Source organism: Lipophrys pholis (genome assembly GCF_963383615.2).
Source record: "Lipophrys pholis genome assembly, contig: SCAFFOLD_59, whole genome shotgun sequence".
Lineage (NCBI taxonomy): Eukaryota > Metazoa > Chordata > Actinopteri > Blenniiformes > Blenniidae > Lipophrys > Lipophrys pholis.
The window spans coordinates 40001-55235 of NW_028291811.1; the positions used below are offsets into that span (position 1 = coordinate 40001).

The 15235-nt window shown below is 48.5% G+C and overlaps 1 protein-coding gene across 1 annotated transcript; it reads left to right on the forward strand.

Annotated features, from left to right (window-relative positions):
• The first annotated feature begins 5802 nt into the window (after positions 1 to 5802).
• rpl35a (ribosomal protein L35a) lies at positions 5803 to 12558 on the forward strand. Its single transcript, XM_080494160.1, has 5 exons — positions 5803 to 5846; positions 6374 to 6412; positions 8043 to 8195; positions 8289 to 8433; positions 12458 to 12558. The coding sequence occupies exons 2-5, from the start codon at positions 6402 to 6404 to the stop codon at positions 12479 to 12481; spliced, it is 333 nt and encodes a 110-aa protein (XP_080350286.1). The 5' UTR covers positions 5803 to 5846; positions 6374 to 6401; the 3' UTR covers positions 12482 to 12558.
• The last annotated feature ends 2677 nt before the right edge of the window (positions 12559 to 15235 follow it).

The following is a 15235-nucleotide window of genomic DNA, read 5'->3' on the forward strand; positions in this document are numbered from 1 at the left end:
AACTGAACTAGCACCTGAACTAGTTCATGAACTAACTCCTGGACTAGCACGAGAACTAACACCTGAACTAGTTGCTGAACTAGAACCTATACGAGCTCTTGAACTAGAACCTGAACTAGCTCCTGAACTAGTAACTGAACTAGCACCTGAATTACAACCTATACTAGCTCCTGAACTAGCTCCTGAACTAGCTCCTGAACGGGCACCTGAACTAGCACTTGAACTAATTCCTGAACTAACACCTGAACTACTTCCTGAACTAAGTCCTGAACTAAGTCGTGATCTAGCTCCTGAACTAGCTTCTGAACTAGCTTCTGAACTAGCACTTGAACTAATTCCTGAACTAGCACCTGATCAAGCATCTGAACGAGTTCCTGAACTAGCACCTGAACTCTTTCTTGAACTAGCCCCTGAACTAGATCCTGAAGTAGCTCCTGAACCAACTCCTGAACTAGATCCTGAAGTAGCTCCTGAACCAATTTCTGAACTAGCCCTTGAACCCGCACCTGAACTAGGTCCTGAACTAACTCTTGAACAAGCTATCAAACTAACTCCTAAGCGAATTCCCGAACTAGCACCTAAACTACATCCTAAACTAGAACCTATACTAGTTCCTGAACTAGCTCCTAAACTGACTCGTGAACTAGCACCTGAAAAAGCTCCTGAACTAGATCCTACACTAGCTCCTGAACAAGCTTTTGAACTAGAACGTGAACTTGAACCTGAACTAGCTCTTGAAGTAGAACCTGCACTAGCTCTTGAACAAGCACCTGAACTACCACATGAGCTACCTCTTGAACTAAAACCTGAACTAGTTCCTGAACAAACTCCTAGACTAGCACCTGAACAAGCACTTGACTTAGCACCTTAACTGGCACCTGAACTAACACCTGAACTAGTTCCTGAACTAGCTTCTTAACTAGCACCTGAACTCGTTCCTGAACTAGTTCTTGAACTAGCTTCTGAATTAGCACCCGAACTAGTACCTGAACTAGCACTTGAATTAGTTCCTGAACTAGCACCTGAACTAGCTCCTGAACTAGCTCTTGAACTAATTCCTGAACTAGCACCTGAACTACCTCTTGAACCATTAACTGAACTAGCACCTGAACTAGTTCATGAACTAACTCCTGGACTAGCACCTGAACTAACACCCGAATTAGAACCTATCCTAGCTCCTGAACTAGATCCTGAACGAGCACCTGAACTAGCTCCTGAACTAGTAACTGAACTAGCACCTGAATTAGAACCTATAATAGCTCCTGAACGAGCACCTGAACTAGCACCTGAACTAGTTCCAAAACTAGAACCTGTACTACCACCTGAACTAGCTCCTTAACTAGAACCTGAACTCCTTCCTGAACTAGCACATGTACTAGTTCCTGAACTAACGCCTGAACTAGTTTCTAATCTAGCAGCTGAACTAGCTCCTATACTAGCTTCTGAATTAGCACCTGAACTAGTTCCTGAACTAGCAACCGAACTAGCTCCTTAACTAGAATCTGAACTAGCACATGAAGTTGTTCCTGAACTCATTCTTGAGCTAGTACCTGAACTAGCTCCTTAACTAGAACCTGAACTAGTTTCTGAACTAGCGGCTGAAGTAGTTTCTGAACTAGCGGCTGAACTCCTTCCTGACCTAGCACCTGAACTAGTTCCGAAACTAGAACCTGTACTAGCACCTGAACAACTCCTTAACTAGAATCTGAACTAGTTCCTGAACTACCACCTGAACTAGTTTCTGAACTAGCGGCTGAACTCCTTCCTGAACTTGCTCCTTAAGTAGAACCTGAACTATTTTCAAATCTAGAACCTGTACTAGCTCCTTAACTATTTTCAAATCTAGAACCTGTACTAGCACCTGAACTATTTTCTAATCTAGAACCTGTACTAGCACCTGAACTATTTTCTAATCTAGAACCTGTACTAGGTCCTGAACTAGTTTCTAATCTAGAACCTGTACTAGCTCCTGAACTATTTTCTAATCTAGAACCTGTACTAGCTCCTGAACTATTTTCTAATCTAGAACCTGTACTAGGTCCTGAACTAGTTTCTAATCTAGAACCTGTACTAGCTCCTGAACTATTTTCTAATCTAGAACCTGTACTAGCTCCTGAACTATTTTCTAATCTAGAACCTGTACTAGGTCCTGAACTAGTTTCTAATCTAGAACCTGTACTAGCTCCTGAACTATTTTCTAATCTAGAACCTGTACTAGGTCCTGAACTAGTTTCTAATCTAGAACCTGTACTAGTACCTGAAATAGCACCTGTTTTTTGGGGGGAGTGGAAAATCCCTGTGTGTTTCCGTTCCAACCCACAGCGCGCTGCTTTGGATTTGAACGCGCCCTGCTTCCTCCTCCCTCCCTCCTGAGCGAAGGACGCAGGGACGCGTTCCAATCCAAAGTGCCTCTTCCTTGTCCAGACAGTGAGGAGTCCCAGAGGGAGGCTGCTGCCGGGAAGACCCGGTGTAGGAACCGCATCAACACCCGGGTACACATGCATTTCCAGCGACGGGCTGTGGATGTTTGAAAGCCGCCCGGAATGTCCTGGAGGATATCGTGAAGGAGGGCGGCGTCTGGAGCTGGACGCAGTCTGTCAGCTGACGCTCCAGCCGCCGACATCTTGACTCCGAGCGGAGGAGACGAAGCTTCACGGTCAAACGTCCAGTCGGGGCGACAGGAGGCCGGGGGACTGAAGGTTCCTGCCGGGGGACGGGAGGAGGCTACCAGGGGACGGAGGGACGACACCGGTGGTCGGAGGCAGGACAACGGTGGATGGAGGGAGTCTTCTGGGGGACGGAGGGACGACACCAGGGGAACAGAGGGAGGCTACCGAGGGACGGAGGGAGCATACCGGGGGACGGAGGGACGACACCAGGGGACAGAGGGAGGCTACCGGGGGACGGAGGGAGCATACCGGGGGACGGAGAGACGACACCAGGGGACAGAGGGAGGCTACCGGGGGACGGAGGGAGCATACCGGGGGACGGAGGGACGACACCAGGGGACAGAGGGAGGCTACCGGGGGACGGAGGGAGCATACCGGGGGACGGAGAGACGACACCAGGGGACAGAGGGAGGCTACCGGGGGACGGAGGGAGCATACCGGGGGACGGAGAGACGACACCAGGGGAACAGAGGGAGGCTACCGGGGGACGGAGGGAGCATACCGGGGGACGGTGAGACGACACCAGGGGAACAGAGGGAGGCTACCGAGGGAGGGATAGATTACATGGGGGGACGGAGGGAGGCTACCAAGGGAAGGAGGGACGACACCGGGGGACGGAGGGAGCTTACCGGGGGACGGAGGGACGACACAAGGGGGACGGAGAGACGACACCGGGGGACAGATGGAGGCTACTGAGGGAAGGAGGGAGGCTTCCAAGAGAAGGAGGGAGGCTACCGGGGGAAAGAGGGACGACACCGGGGGACGGAGGGAGGCTACTGGTGGATGGAGAGATGACACCAGGGGAACAGAGGGGGGCTACCGGGGGACGGAGGGAGCATACCGGGGGACGGAGAGAGCATACCGGGGGACGGAGAGACAACACCGGTGGACGGAGGGAGGACAACGGGGGATGGAGGGAGTCTTCCGGGGGACGGAGGGGCCACATCAGGGGACGGAAGGTTCCTGCCGGGGGACGGGAGGAGGCTACCAGGGGACGGAGGGACGACACCGGTGGTCGGAGGGAGGACAACGGGGGACGGAGGGACGACACCGGGGGACAGAAGGAGGCTACCGGGGGACGGTGAGATGACACCAGGGGAACAGAGGGGGGCTATCGGGGGACGGAGGGACGACACCAGGGGAACAGAGGGGGGCTATCGGGGGACGGAGGGAGCATACCGGGGGACGGAGGGACGACACCGGGGGACGGAAGGAGGCTACCGGGGGACGGAGAGACGACACCAGGAGAACAGAGGGAGGCTACTGGGGGAAGGAGAGATGACACTGGGGGATGGAGGGATGCTACCGAGGGAGAGATAGATGACATGGGGGGACGGAGGGAGGCTCCCAAGGGAAGGAGGGACGACACCGGGAGACAGAGGGAGGCTACCGAAGGTGGGAGAGACGACACCAGGGGACAGAGGGAGGCTACTGGTGTATGGAGGGAGGCTACCGGGGGAAAGAGGGACGACACCGGGGGACGGAGAGACGACGGAGGGAGGCTACTGGTGTATGGAGGGAGGCTACCGGGGGAAAGAGGGACGACACCGGGGGACGGAGAGACGACGGAGGGAGGCTACCGGCGGATGGAGAGATGACCACGGGGGACGGAGGGAGCCCACCGGGGGATGGCGAGATGACACCGGGGGACGGAGGGAGGTATCGGGGGACGGAGTGAGGGTTCTGATCCAGGTTCTGACCTCACTGCAGGTATCGTGTGGTGGTCCCCCCCAGGACCCCCCCCCCCCCCCCCCCCCCCCCGTGCTGCAGCTTCGTTGTTTTTTTAGGTTTTGATTTTTGTAGCGTTCGATGAGAAAATCAAAACTTAAAGAAAATACGGCGCTGACGGAAAACAACCTGTGTGTGTGTGTGTGTGTGTGTGTGTGTGTGTGTGTGTGTGTGTGTGTGTGTGTGTGTGTGTGTGTGTGTGTGTGTGTGTGTGTGTGTGTGTGTGTGTGTGTGTGTGTGTGTGTGTGTGTGTGTGTGTGTGTGTGTGTGAGAGAGAGAGAGCAGTCACTGCTCTGGCTTCCTGTCTCTTCAGAATAAGATGGTGTTACTGTTTTTTGAGGTGATCAATGAGTTGCACCTTATTGATCCAGCTCGTATCTTAAGGTCGGCCAATCAGATCGTCCTGGACATTCCACATCCAGACCCAGAATAAAGCTGACTGTGTCTTTATTGTGGCGGCACCTCATCTGTGGAAGCACTTCCTGTCCACATTCAACAAGGAGACAAGACGGTGAAGTTGGATGAACCAGTCACTTTTCAAAGGTTCATCGTCAAACGTTCCTGCATGAAAATGACATTTGTTCAAATGAGGCTTTTATTTTGAAGCATTTTGAAGGTATTGTCATTTCATTGGCAAAATAAATAAACTGGCTTTTCCACAAACTTTTCGTTTCGTTTTTGTGTTTCTTGATGTACGGCATCTTTAAGAGCCCTGAAGTGCTCTACTAGTTTGTATTATTATTATTATTATAATAAATAGTTACTCTGAACTGATGTAATGTGATGAACTTTAATGTTGAAGGGACACAAGTTGGGCAGCCATTGAACTGAACACACACACACACACTGACACACACACACTGGTAGAGCCGCTCACCAAGGTCAGGTCATGTGACTCCATGGTCTGTTACACTGTAATTAAAGTATTTTTCTGTTGTTTATAATATCTGAGGATCAAGGAAGGGAACATGGACTAATGAAGGAACCTGCTGCTCTGCAGGAGGGTTTGCTTGTTCCCTCACAGGAAGTAGTTTCTTTAGAAACTTGTGTCTAGATGTGCTGCCGAGGAATCACATTTAAAGGCTGCAAGATGAAATCTACAATTCAATTCAACACAACTTTATACAGCACCAAATACAACACCGTCATTTCTAGGTGCTTTTAACTGACGTGTTTCCTGCTCATGCCTGACGCTTGGTTTTGCCCAAGGAAGAGAGTTTTATTTGGAAGTTCTGAGCTTCCTTCAGTCACAGATCAGGTTTCTGTTGAAGTTTCTGCAAACGAAGACACGTTTATTGAAACAATAAAGCTGAATTTAGGCTTTTTTGGAAATCAAACGGTCATGAAAAGCTTTTCGCTCAGGCAGCTGCGCGGACGCCTCGAATGGGGTTAATTTCCCGGCATGCCTTAGTGGGGTCCTTTCCCTCCATGTTCCCGCGCCAATAGCAGGTAGGCTAGCGCGCTCTCCTCCAAATGTTAAAAATTCTCCTTTACCGACATCATCTTCCTCCATTACCGGCGCCGCGGCCCCGCCGCCCGCCGCCGCCTCCGCCCCGGGCTGTGGGACCGCTCCGGCCGAAGGATGGCTCCGATTCACCACGGATTGAGAAGCTCCGGGGCTCCGGCCAAACCGTATCACCCTGGTCTCAGTCCCGGTCCCACAGCCTGGGTCCCGGTCCCACAGCCTGGGTCCCAGACCCACAGCCGGGGTTCCGGTCCCGGTTCCTTGTCCTGGTCCCGGTCCCACGGCCGGGGTCCCGGTCCCGGTCCCGGTTCCACGGCCGGGGCTCCGGTTCCGGTCCCACAGCCGGGGTTCTGGTCCAGTTGCATACATGAACGTTGCAACTTTTTGGAGCCTCGTTACTAGAACTGATGTAAAACTCTGGTTCTGTGTGTGTGTGTGTGTGTGTGTGTGTGTGTGTGTGTGTGTGTGTGTGTGTGTGTGTGTGTGTGTGTGTGTGTGTAATGGTTTGCAGGTCTGCTCACTTGAACAAGAACGTCATCATGCCTGGAAGGTAAGTTTACCTGCACCTCCTGTTACCGAACAGCCTCTTGTGTTGCTGGTGGTCCTTGTCAATACTGCATTGTTGATGTGTGTACTTACGTAGCAGACTGGAGTAAGGTTGTGTACGTACCGTATGTTGCAGACTGTGGAGTAAGGTTGTGTACGTACTGTATGTTGCAGACTGTGGAGTAAGGTAGTGTACGTACCGTATGTTGCAGACTGGAGTAAGGTAGTGTACGTACTGTATGTTGCAGACTGTGGAGTAAGGTAGTGTACGTACTGTATGTTGCAGACTGGAGTAAGGTAGTGTACGTACTGTATGTTGCAGACTGGAGTAAGGTAGTGTACGTACCGTATGTTGCAGACTGGAGTAAGGTAGTGTACGTACTGTATGTTGCAGACTGTGGAGTAAGGTAGTGTACGTACTGTATGTTGCAGACTGTGGAGTAAGGTAGTGTACGTACTGTATGTTGCAGACTGTGGAGTAAGGTAGTGTACGTACTGTATGTTGCAGACTGGAGTAAGGTAGTGTACGTACCGTATGTTGCAGACTGGAGTAAGGTAGTGTACGTACTGTATGTTGCAGACTGTGGAGTAAGGTAGTGTACGTACTGTATGTTGCAGACTGGAGTAAGGTAGTGTACGTACTGTATGTTGCAGACTGGAGTAAGGTAGTGTACGTACCGTATGTTGCAGACTGGAGTAAGGTAGTGTACGTACTGTATGTTGCAGACTGTGGAGTAAGGTAGTGTACGTACTGTATGTTGCAGACTGTGGAGTAAGGTAGTGTACGTACTGTATGTTGCAGACTGGAGTAAGGTAGTGTACGTACCGTATGTTGCAGACTGGAGTAAGGTAGTGTACGTACTGTATGTTGCAGACTGTGGAGTAAGGTAGTGTACGTACTGTATGTTGCAGACTGTGGAGTAAGGTAGTGTACGTACCGTATGTTGCAGACTGTGGAGTAAGGTAGTGTACGTACCGTATGTTGCAGACTGTGGAGTAAGGTTGTGTACGTACGGTATGTTGCAGACTGTGGAGTAAGGTAGTGTACGTACCGTATGTTGCAGACTGTGGAGTAAGGTAGTGTACGTACCGTATGTTGCAGACTGTGGAGTAAGGTTGTGTACGTACTGTATGTTGCAGACTGTGGAGTAAGGTTGTGTACGTATGGTATGTTGCAGACTGTGGAGTAAGGTAGTGTACGTACGGTATGTTGCAGACTGTGGAGTAAGGTAGTGTACGTACTGTATGTTGCAGACTGTGGAGTAAGGTAGTGTACGTACTGTATGTTGCAGACTGTGGAGTAAGGTTGTGTACGTACGGTATGTTGCAGACTGTGGAGTAAGGTTGTGTACGTACGGTATGTTGCAGACTGTGGAGTAAGGTAGTGTACGTACCGTATGTTGCAGACTGTGGAGTAAGGTTGTGTACGTACTGTATGTTGCAGACTGTGGAGTAAGGTTGTGTACGTATGGTATGTTGCAGACTGTGGAGTAAGGTAGTGTACGTACGGTATGTTGCAGACTGTGGAGTAAGGTAGTGTACGTACTGTATGTTGCAGACTGTGGAGTAAGGTAGTGTACGTACGGTATGTTGCAGACTGTGGAGTAAGGTAGTGTACGTACCGTATGTTGCAGACTGTGGAGTAAGGCCATCTTCACCGGCTACAAGCGTGGCCTGAGGAACCAGCGTGAACACACGGCGCTGCTGAAGCTGGAAGGCTGCTACAGCCGCGACGAGGTGGACTTCTACCTCGGGAAGCGTTGTGCCTACGTCTACAAAGCCAAGAAGTGAGTGTGGTCTTGTTGTGAGCTGCCCCCAGCCCCCCCTCTACCCCCCCCCCCCCCCACACACACACACACACTGACCTCTGGTCCTTTCAGGAACACCGTGACGCCCGGCGGCAAACCCAACAAGACCCGTGTAATCTGGGGCAAGGTGACTCGCGCCCACGGCAACAGCGGGATGGTCCGGGCCAAGTTCAGCAGCAACCTGCCGGCCAAGGCCATCGGACACCGCATCCGAGTGGTGAGTGCTCGCTGGCGGTGGCTCGCTGGCGGTGGCTCGCCGGCGGTGGCTCGCTGGCGGTGGCTCGCTGGCGGTGGCTCGGCCCGGCGGTACTGTGCTCAGTCATTCAATGTGTAATGAAATGTTTTCACTGAGGAAGTTTATTTAATAAGTACGTTACAAACGTTCCATGAAATTCCCAGGAGTTTCTTTCAACAACCAGGCTCCCCCCCCCCGGACACGTCACTGTGTACCGACGCATATTTACCTGTTAACTCACCTTAATGAGGACAACCTGCCTGACGAGGACAACAGACAGGTTCTCCTGGTAAATTTCAAGCTGAGCGACACAAATGGACAAAACAGCGGGACTGGACCTGGTGATTGGGACAAAACAGCGGGACTGGACCTGGTGATTGGGACATTCAGACCTGGTGGTGTCAGATTGATTTAGAGATGTGAATCATGGTGCAGCTCCTCCGTCAGCTTGACTTTCCCTTTCCAGCAGAGAACATAAGTTTTTGGGTTTTTTTAGCCTCCAAATTTTTTTTGTCTTCAGTGGCCCTAAAACTCTTCCGTACGACATAAGTGGTTCCCTGAAGTTAATAATGCGAGGGAACGGGATTATTTAATCCGTGTTCGTGGAGCCGCGGCTCTGGAGATGCTGCAGAGCTCCACCTGTCAGTCAGCTACGTCAGGTATAATTTAGAAGCAGTTTTCCATTGTGGTTTATTTTTGTGAAAGGAGCAGAAAGTCACTATGGAATGTTGGAATGGTGAAACATAAGACCCAAACTCATTCACACATTATGTTCCCCTCTATGTCCACTCTGGAGCTCTGGACGTGAACAAACACCAATAGAGACAAGAAGAGACATAATGTCTTCTGGCTCTTTGGTCTGCGTCTGAGCTTCAGGTCCGACTAGACGGAGCGACCCGGACTAAAGTACTGGTACAGTCCGTCTCCTGGTTCCTGTGGCTCTCACTGGCTCTGTTAACGGTGGAAAAAGAACCGCTTCTTTAGTGGTGCTCATTTAAGAACTGGTCCTGGCACCGGCCCTGAACTAGAACCTGCTTCTTTAGTGGTACTCATTTAAGAACTGGTCCTGGCACCGGCCCTGAACTAGAACCTGCTTCTTTAGTGGTGCTCATTTAAGAACTGGTCCTGGCACCGGCCCTGAACTAGAACCTGCTTCTTTAGTGGTGCTCATTTAAGAACTGGTCCTGGCACCGGCCCTGAACTAGAACCTGCTTCTTTGGTGGAACAGCCCTACCAGAGGCTCCAGTCTGTCCCACCAAGCAAGGAGGTTCTAGAGGATTTATACAAGGTTCTTTTTATATTTCAGTGTATTTTGCACCAGAATGTTTCATTAAAATTGACTGTTTGTTGAGATTGTGACCATTTTCAGTACGAACTGTTTGATCTGACATAAATATACTTCCATTACACACACTCTGACCACAACAAAGATACACTTTGAAGTGTACATTAAAGGTTATTATAGTAATATTTTACCAGTCTGGTCCACTCAAGATGAAACTGACTGTATGTGGTCCCTGAAGTAACTTTATATATTATTTAATAATTATTTTGTATTGTGTTTTACTGTGTGTGTATATGTATACGTATGTGTATATATGTTTGACCGGGGAACTGCTTTCTCAGCCTCTACAGTATATATATATATATATATATAACTACTCCAATGGGGATTGAGCTGCGGCCTAATACCTTGCTAGACGGGGTCACTACTACCAGACCCCAGTAGATCCATGTGAAAGACAAAGTTGTGATCAGTGACTCACTCAGTTTTATCTGTTCAATGCAACTATTACTTTGAAGGACATTTTCCTCCTGAAGTCTGAAACTGAAGCAAACCAGCAGCTGTGAGCCGGAGCCTGATGGGACGCGCTGTCTTTAAGACCAAGTCTTCGTCCTAATAGTCCCTCCTGTCCACTTCTCCTTAACCCCCTGGATGACATCACGGGGGTAAGGAAAGGTGTTAGGAGGCTTCCTAAAGGAGTTAGTGAAAGGTGTTAGGACTAAAGGAGGTTCTAAAGGAACCATCAGTGGTTCCTAGCCTAAAGGAGGTTCTAAAGCAGGGGTGTCAAACTCAGATCCTCGTGGGCCGCAGCCCTGCAGGTTTTCAATGTCTCCCTCCCCTGAACCTCCTGATGGTTCATCACCACATTCAGCACAAAGCCAGAGAACGAGCTGCTCATTGCAATCAGCTGTGTGGAAGCTGGGAGACATGGAGAACGTGCAGGGCTGCGGCCCTCGAGGCCTGGAGTTCGACACATGTGTTCTAAAGGAACCATCAGTGGTCCCTAGGCTAAAGGAGGTTCTAAAGGAAGCATCAGTGGTTCCTAGACTAAAGGAGGTTCTAAAGGAACCATCAGTGGTTCCTAGACTAAAGGAGGTTCTAAAGGAACCATCAGTGGTTCCTAGACTAAAGGAGGTTCTAAAGGAACCATCAGTGGTTCCTAGACTAAAGGAGGTTCTAAAGGAAGCATTGAGACTCCTTTCCTTTGCTTAGTGAGAATTCAGACGGTTCTTATCATAGCCGCCACTTAAACACTTCTGGGTTAAGGAGAAGGAGATAGGAGGGAGGGACTGTTAGGAGATAGGAGGGAGGGGCTGTTAGGAGATAGGAGGGAGGGGCTGTTAGGAGATAGGAGGGACTGTTAGGAGATAGGAGGGAGGGGCTGTTAGGAGATAGGAGGGAGGGGCTGTTAGGAGATAGGAGGGGCTGTTAGGAGATAGGAGGGAGGGGCTGTTAGGAGATAGGAGGGAGGGGCTGTTAGGAGATAGGAGGGAGGGGCTGATAGGAGGGAGGGGCTGTTAGGAGATAGGAGGGAGGGGCTGTTAGGAGATAGGAGGGAGGGGCTGTTAGGAGATAGGAGGGAGGGACTATTAGGAGATGGGAGGGAGGAATAGGATGCACCCCAAGTCCTCAGTCCTTCTCTTCAGCGCCACCTTTTGTCCTCCCACATCTCAGTCCTTGTAGTCAGAAAACTTTGGAGGCACGCGGGGCGTCCTGCGTGAACAGGGCGTAAGGCGTGGCTACTGGAATGATGGAGTTTGGCCGTGTGGAGCTCGCCGACGTGTCGAGCATGAAACAGCCTTCATGTCTAAGTAATGAGTTTATCCAGGGGGTGGGGGTGTGTTGGTGGTTGACCTTTCAATTTAATACAATTAAAACGCTGAGTTGACAGAAATGTTCCTCTCAACTGTTTTGGGGAGTGACTCATGAAGCTCTGAAGTGAAAGCCAACACAAGCCCTCAGCCACCAGTTGGTCTCTAATCCCACCTGGCAGTCTGGAGTCTTGTAGACCTGCAGACAATCAGCTGGAGGACAGTTCCTCCTTGTCCCCCGACATGCTGCTGATTAATAGATTCATTCTTTGCACTGTGGAAACTCGTGTTGGGTTCTTTGGCTCTTCTGAGGTTTATGTCGGGGCAGTTACTGTGATTAGGCTCCGCCTCTTTTTAGAAACTAAAGTTACATTTCTTTATCTGAATGACCACGGCTAACATGTTTCAGTCATCAGAGCGGTCTAGGTGGTCTCGTTATGTTACAGAGCGGTCTAGGTGGTCTCGTTATGTTACAGAGCGGTCTAGATGGTCTCGTTATGTTACAGAGCAGTCTAGATGGTCTCGTTATGTTTCAGAGCGGTCTAGGTGGTCGTTATGTGTCAGTCATCAGAGCGGTCTAGATGGTCTCGTTATGTGTCAGTCATCAGAGCGGTCTAGGTGGTCTCGTTATGTTTCAGGGCGGTCTAGATGGTCTCGTTATGTTTCAGAGCGGTCTAGATGGTCTCGTTATGTTTCAGAGCGGTCTAGATGGTCTCGTTATGTTTCAGGGCGGTCTAGGTGGTCCCCTCAGTATGAAACCACCACACTGCTCAGCGTTTGCTAAAAGGTAACAAGGTTTGGGAGTTTGGCTCCGCCCACTCTGGCGTCACCATGACTGCAGGAGGTCCATTGGCATGCTAAGGAGCTGATGACATCATCACAGAGCTCAGACCCTGTCCTCCTGTTCCAGATGCTGTACCCGTCCCGGGTGTGACCCTGAAGATGACGAGGAGGAAGATGAAGATGGACGTCTGTTTGTACAAATCAATAAAAAACTCAACCTGAACAAACTGAGCCTCGTTTGGTTCCTCCACCTTCTCTTTAACAGATGGAGCAGGAGGACCTGGTCCAGACCCTCCTGTTGGTCCAGGTCCAGCTGGTCCAGACCCTCCTGTTGAGGGTTGAGACTGATGGAGTCAGATGGGTGGATGTACAGGAGGAGTAAGTGGTTCGTTGGAGACTGAAGTCTTTTTTAAAACCTTTTTCAGACTAATGGATCCAGAAAGACAGGCAGAGAGAGAGAGAGACAGAAAGACAGGCAGAGAGAGAAAGACAGGCAGAGAGAGAAAGACAGGCAGAGAGAGAAAGAGACAGAAAGACAGGCAGAGAGAGAAAGACAGGCAGAGAGAGAGACAGAAAGACAGGCAGAGAGAGAGAGAGAAAGACAGGGAGAGACAGAAAGACAGACTGAATGGTGAGAAGTGTAATTAATTCTTCATCCTTCACTCAAGCTGACAGTTCTCTTCCTCCTCTCGAAGAAGGTGATGATGATGATGAAGGTGAATGTAACACAACATCAACACTACTGTTTAGCATGCAGCACAAAGACCATGGTACTGCAGCCCAGACACGCAACACGGTAACACAAAACGGTAACAACATGGTAACACGACACGGTAATATAACACGGTAACAACATGGTAACATAACACGGTAACACAACATGGTATTACACAACCCGGTAACATAACATGGTAACACAACATGGTAGCAACATGGTCACACAACACAGTAACACAACATGGTATTACACAACATGGTAACACAACACGGTAACAACATGGTAACACAACACGGTAACACAACATGGTATTACACAACACGGTAACACAACATGGTATTACACAACATGGTAACACAACCCGGTAACATAACACGGTAACACAACACGGTAACACAACCCGGTAACATAACATGGTAACACAACATGGTAACAACACGGTAACACAACATGGTAACACAACATGGTAACATAACACGGTAACATAACATGGTAACACAACATGGTAACACAACACGGTAACACAACATGGTAACACAACATGGTAACACAACAATGTAACACAACACGGTAACATAACATGGTAACAACACGGTAACATAACATGGTAACACAACATGGTAACACAACAAGGTAACACAACATGGTAACACAACACGGTAACATAACACGGTAACATAACATGGTAACACAACAATGTAACACAACACGGTAACATAACATGGTAACAACACGGTAACATAACATGGTAACACAACATGGTAACACAACAAGGTAACACAACATGGTAACACAACACGGTAACATAACACGGTAACATAACACGGTAACACAACATGGTAACATAACATGTTAACATAACATGGTAACATTACATGGTAACATGGTAACAACATGGTAACAACACGGTAACATAACATGGTAACAACATGGTAACACAACAATGTAACACAACACGGTAACATAACATGGTAACAACACGGTAACATAACATGGTAACATAAGATGGTAACAACATGGTAACACAACACGGTAACACAACATGGTAACACAACACGGTAACATAACATGGTAACACAACACGGTAACACAACATGGTAACACAACACGGTAACAACATGGTAACACAACATGGTAACAACATGGTAACACAACAATGTAACACAACACGGTAACATAACATGGTAACAACACGGTAACATAACATGGTAACACAACATGGTAACACAACAATGTAACACAACATGGTAACACAACATGGTAACACAACATGGTAACATAACATGGTAACACAACACGGTAACATAACATGGTAACAACACGGTAACATAACATGGTAACACAACAATGTAACACAACATGGTAACACAACATGGTAACATAACATGTTAACATAACATGGTAACACAACATGGTAACATAACATGGTAACACAACATGGTAACATAACATGGTAACACAACATGGTAACACAACAATGTAACACAACATGGTAACACAACATGGTAACAGAACATGGTAACACAACATGGTAACATAACATGGTAACATAAGATGGTAACACAACACGGAAACATAACATGGTAACATAACATGGTATCACAACATGGTAACACAACACGGTAACATAACACGGTCACACAACATGGTAACACAACATGGTAACAACATGGTAACACAACACGGTAACATAACATGGTAACATAACATGGTAACATAACATGGTAACATAACATGGTAACATAAGATGGTAACAACACGGTAACATAACATGGTAACACAACACGGTAACACAACATGGTAACACAACACGGTAACACAACATGGTAACACAACACGGTAACATAACACGGTCACACAACATGGTAACACAACATGGTAACAACATGGTAACACAACACGGTAACATAACATGGTAACATAACATGGTAACATAACATGGTAACATAAGATGGTAACACAACACGGAAACATAACATGGTAACATAACATGGTAACACAACATGGTAACAACAATGTAACACAACACGGTAACATAACATGGTAACACAACATGGTAACACAACATGGTAACAACATGGTAACACAACACGGTAACATAACACGGTAACATAACATGGCAACAACATGGTAACAACATGGTAACACAACACGGTAACATAACACGGTAACATAACATGGTAACAT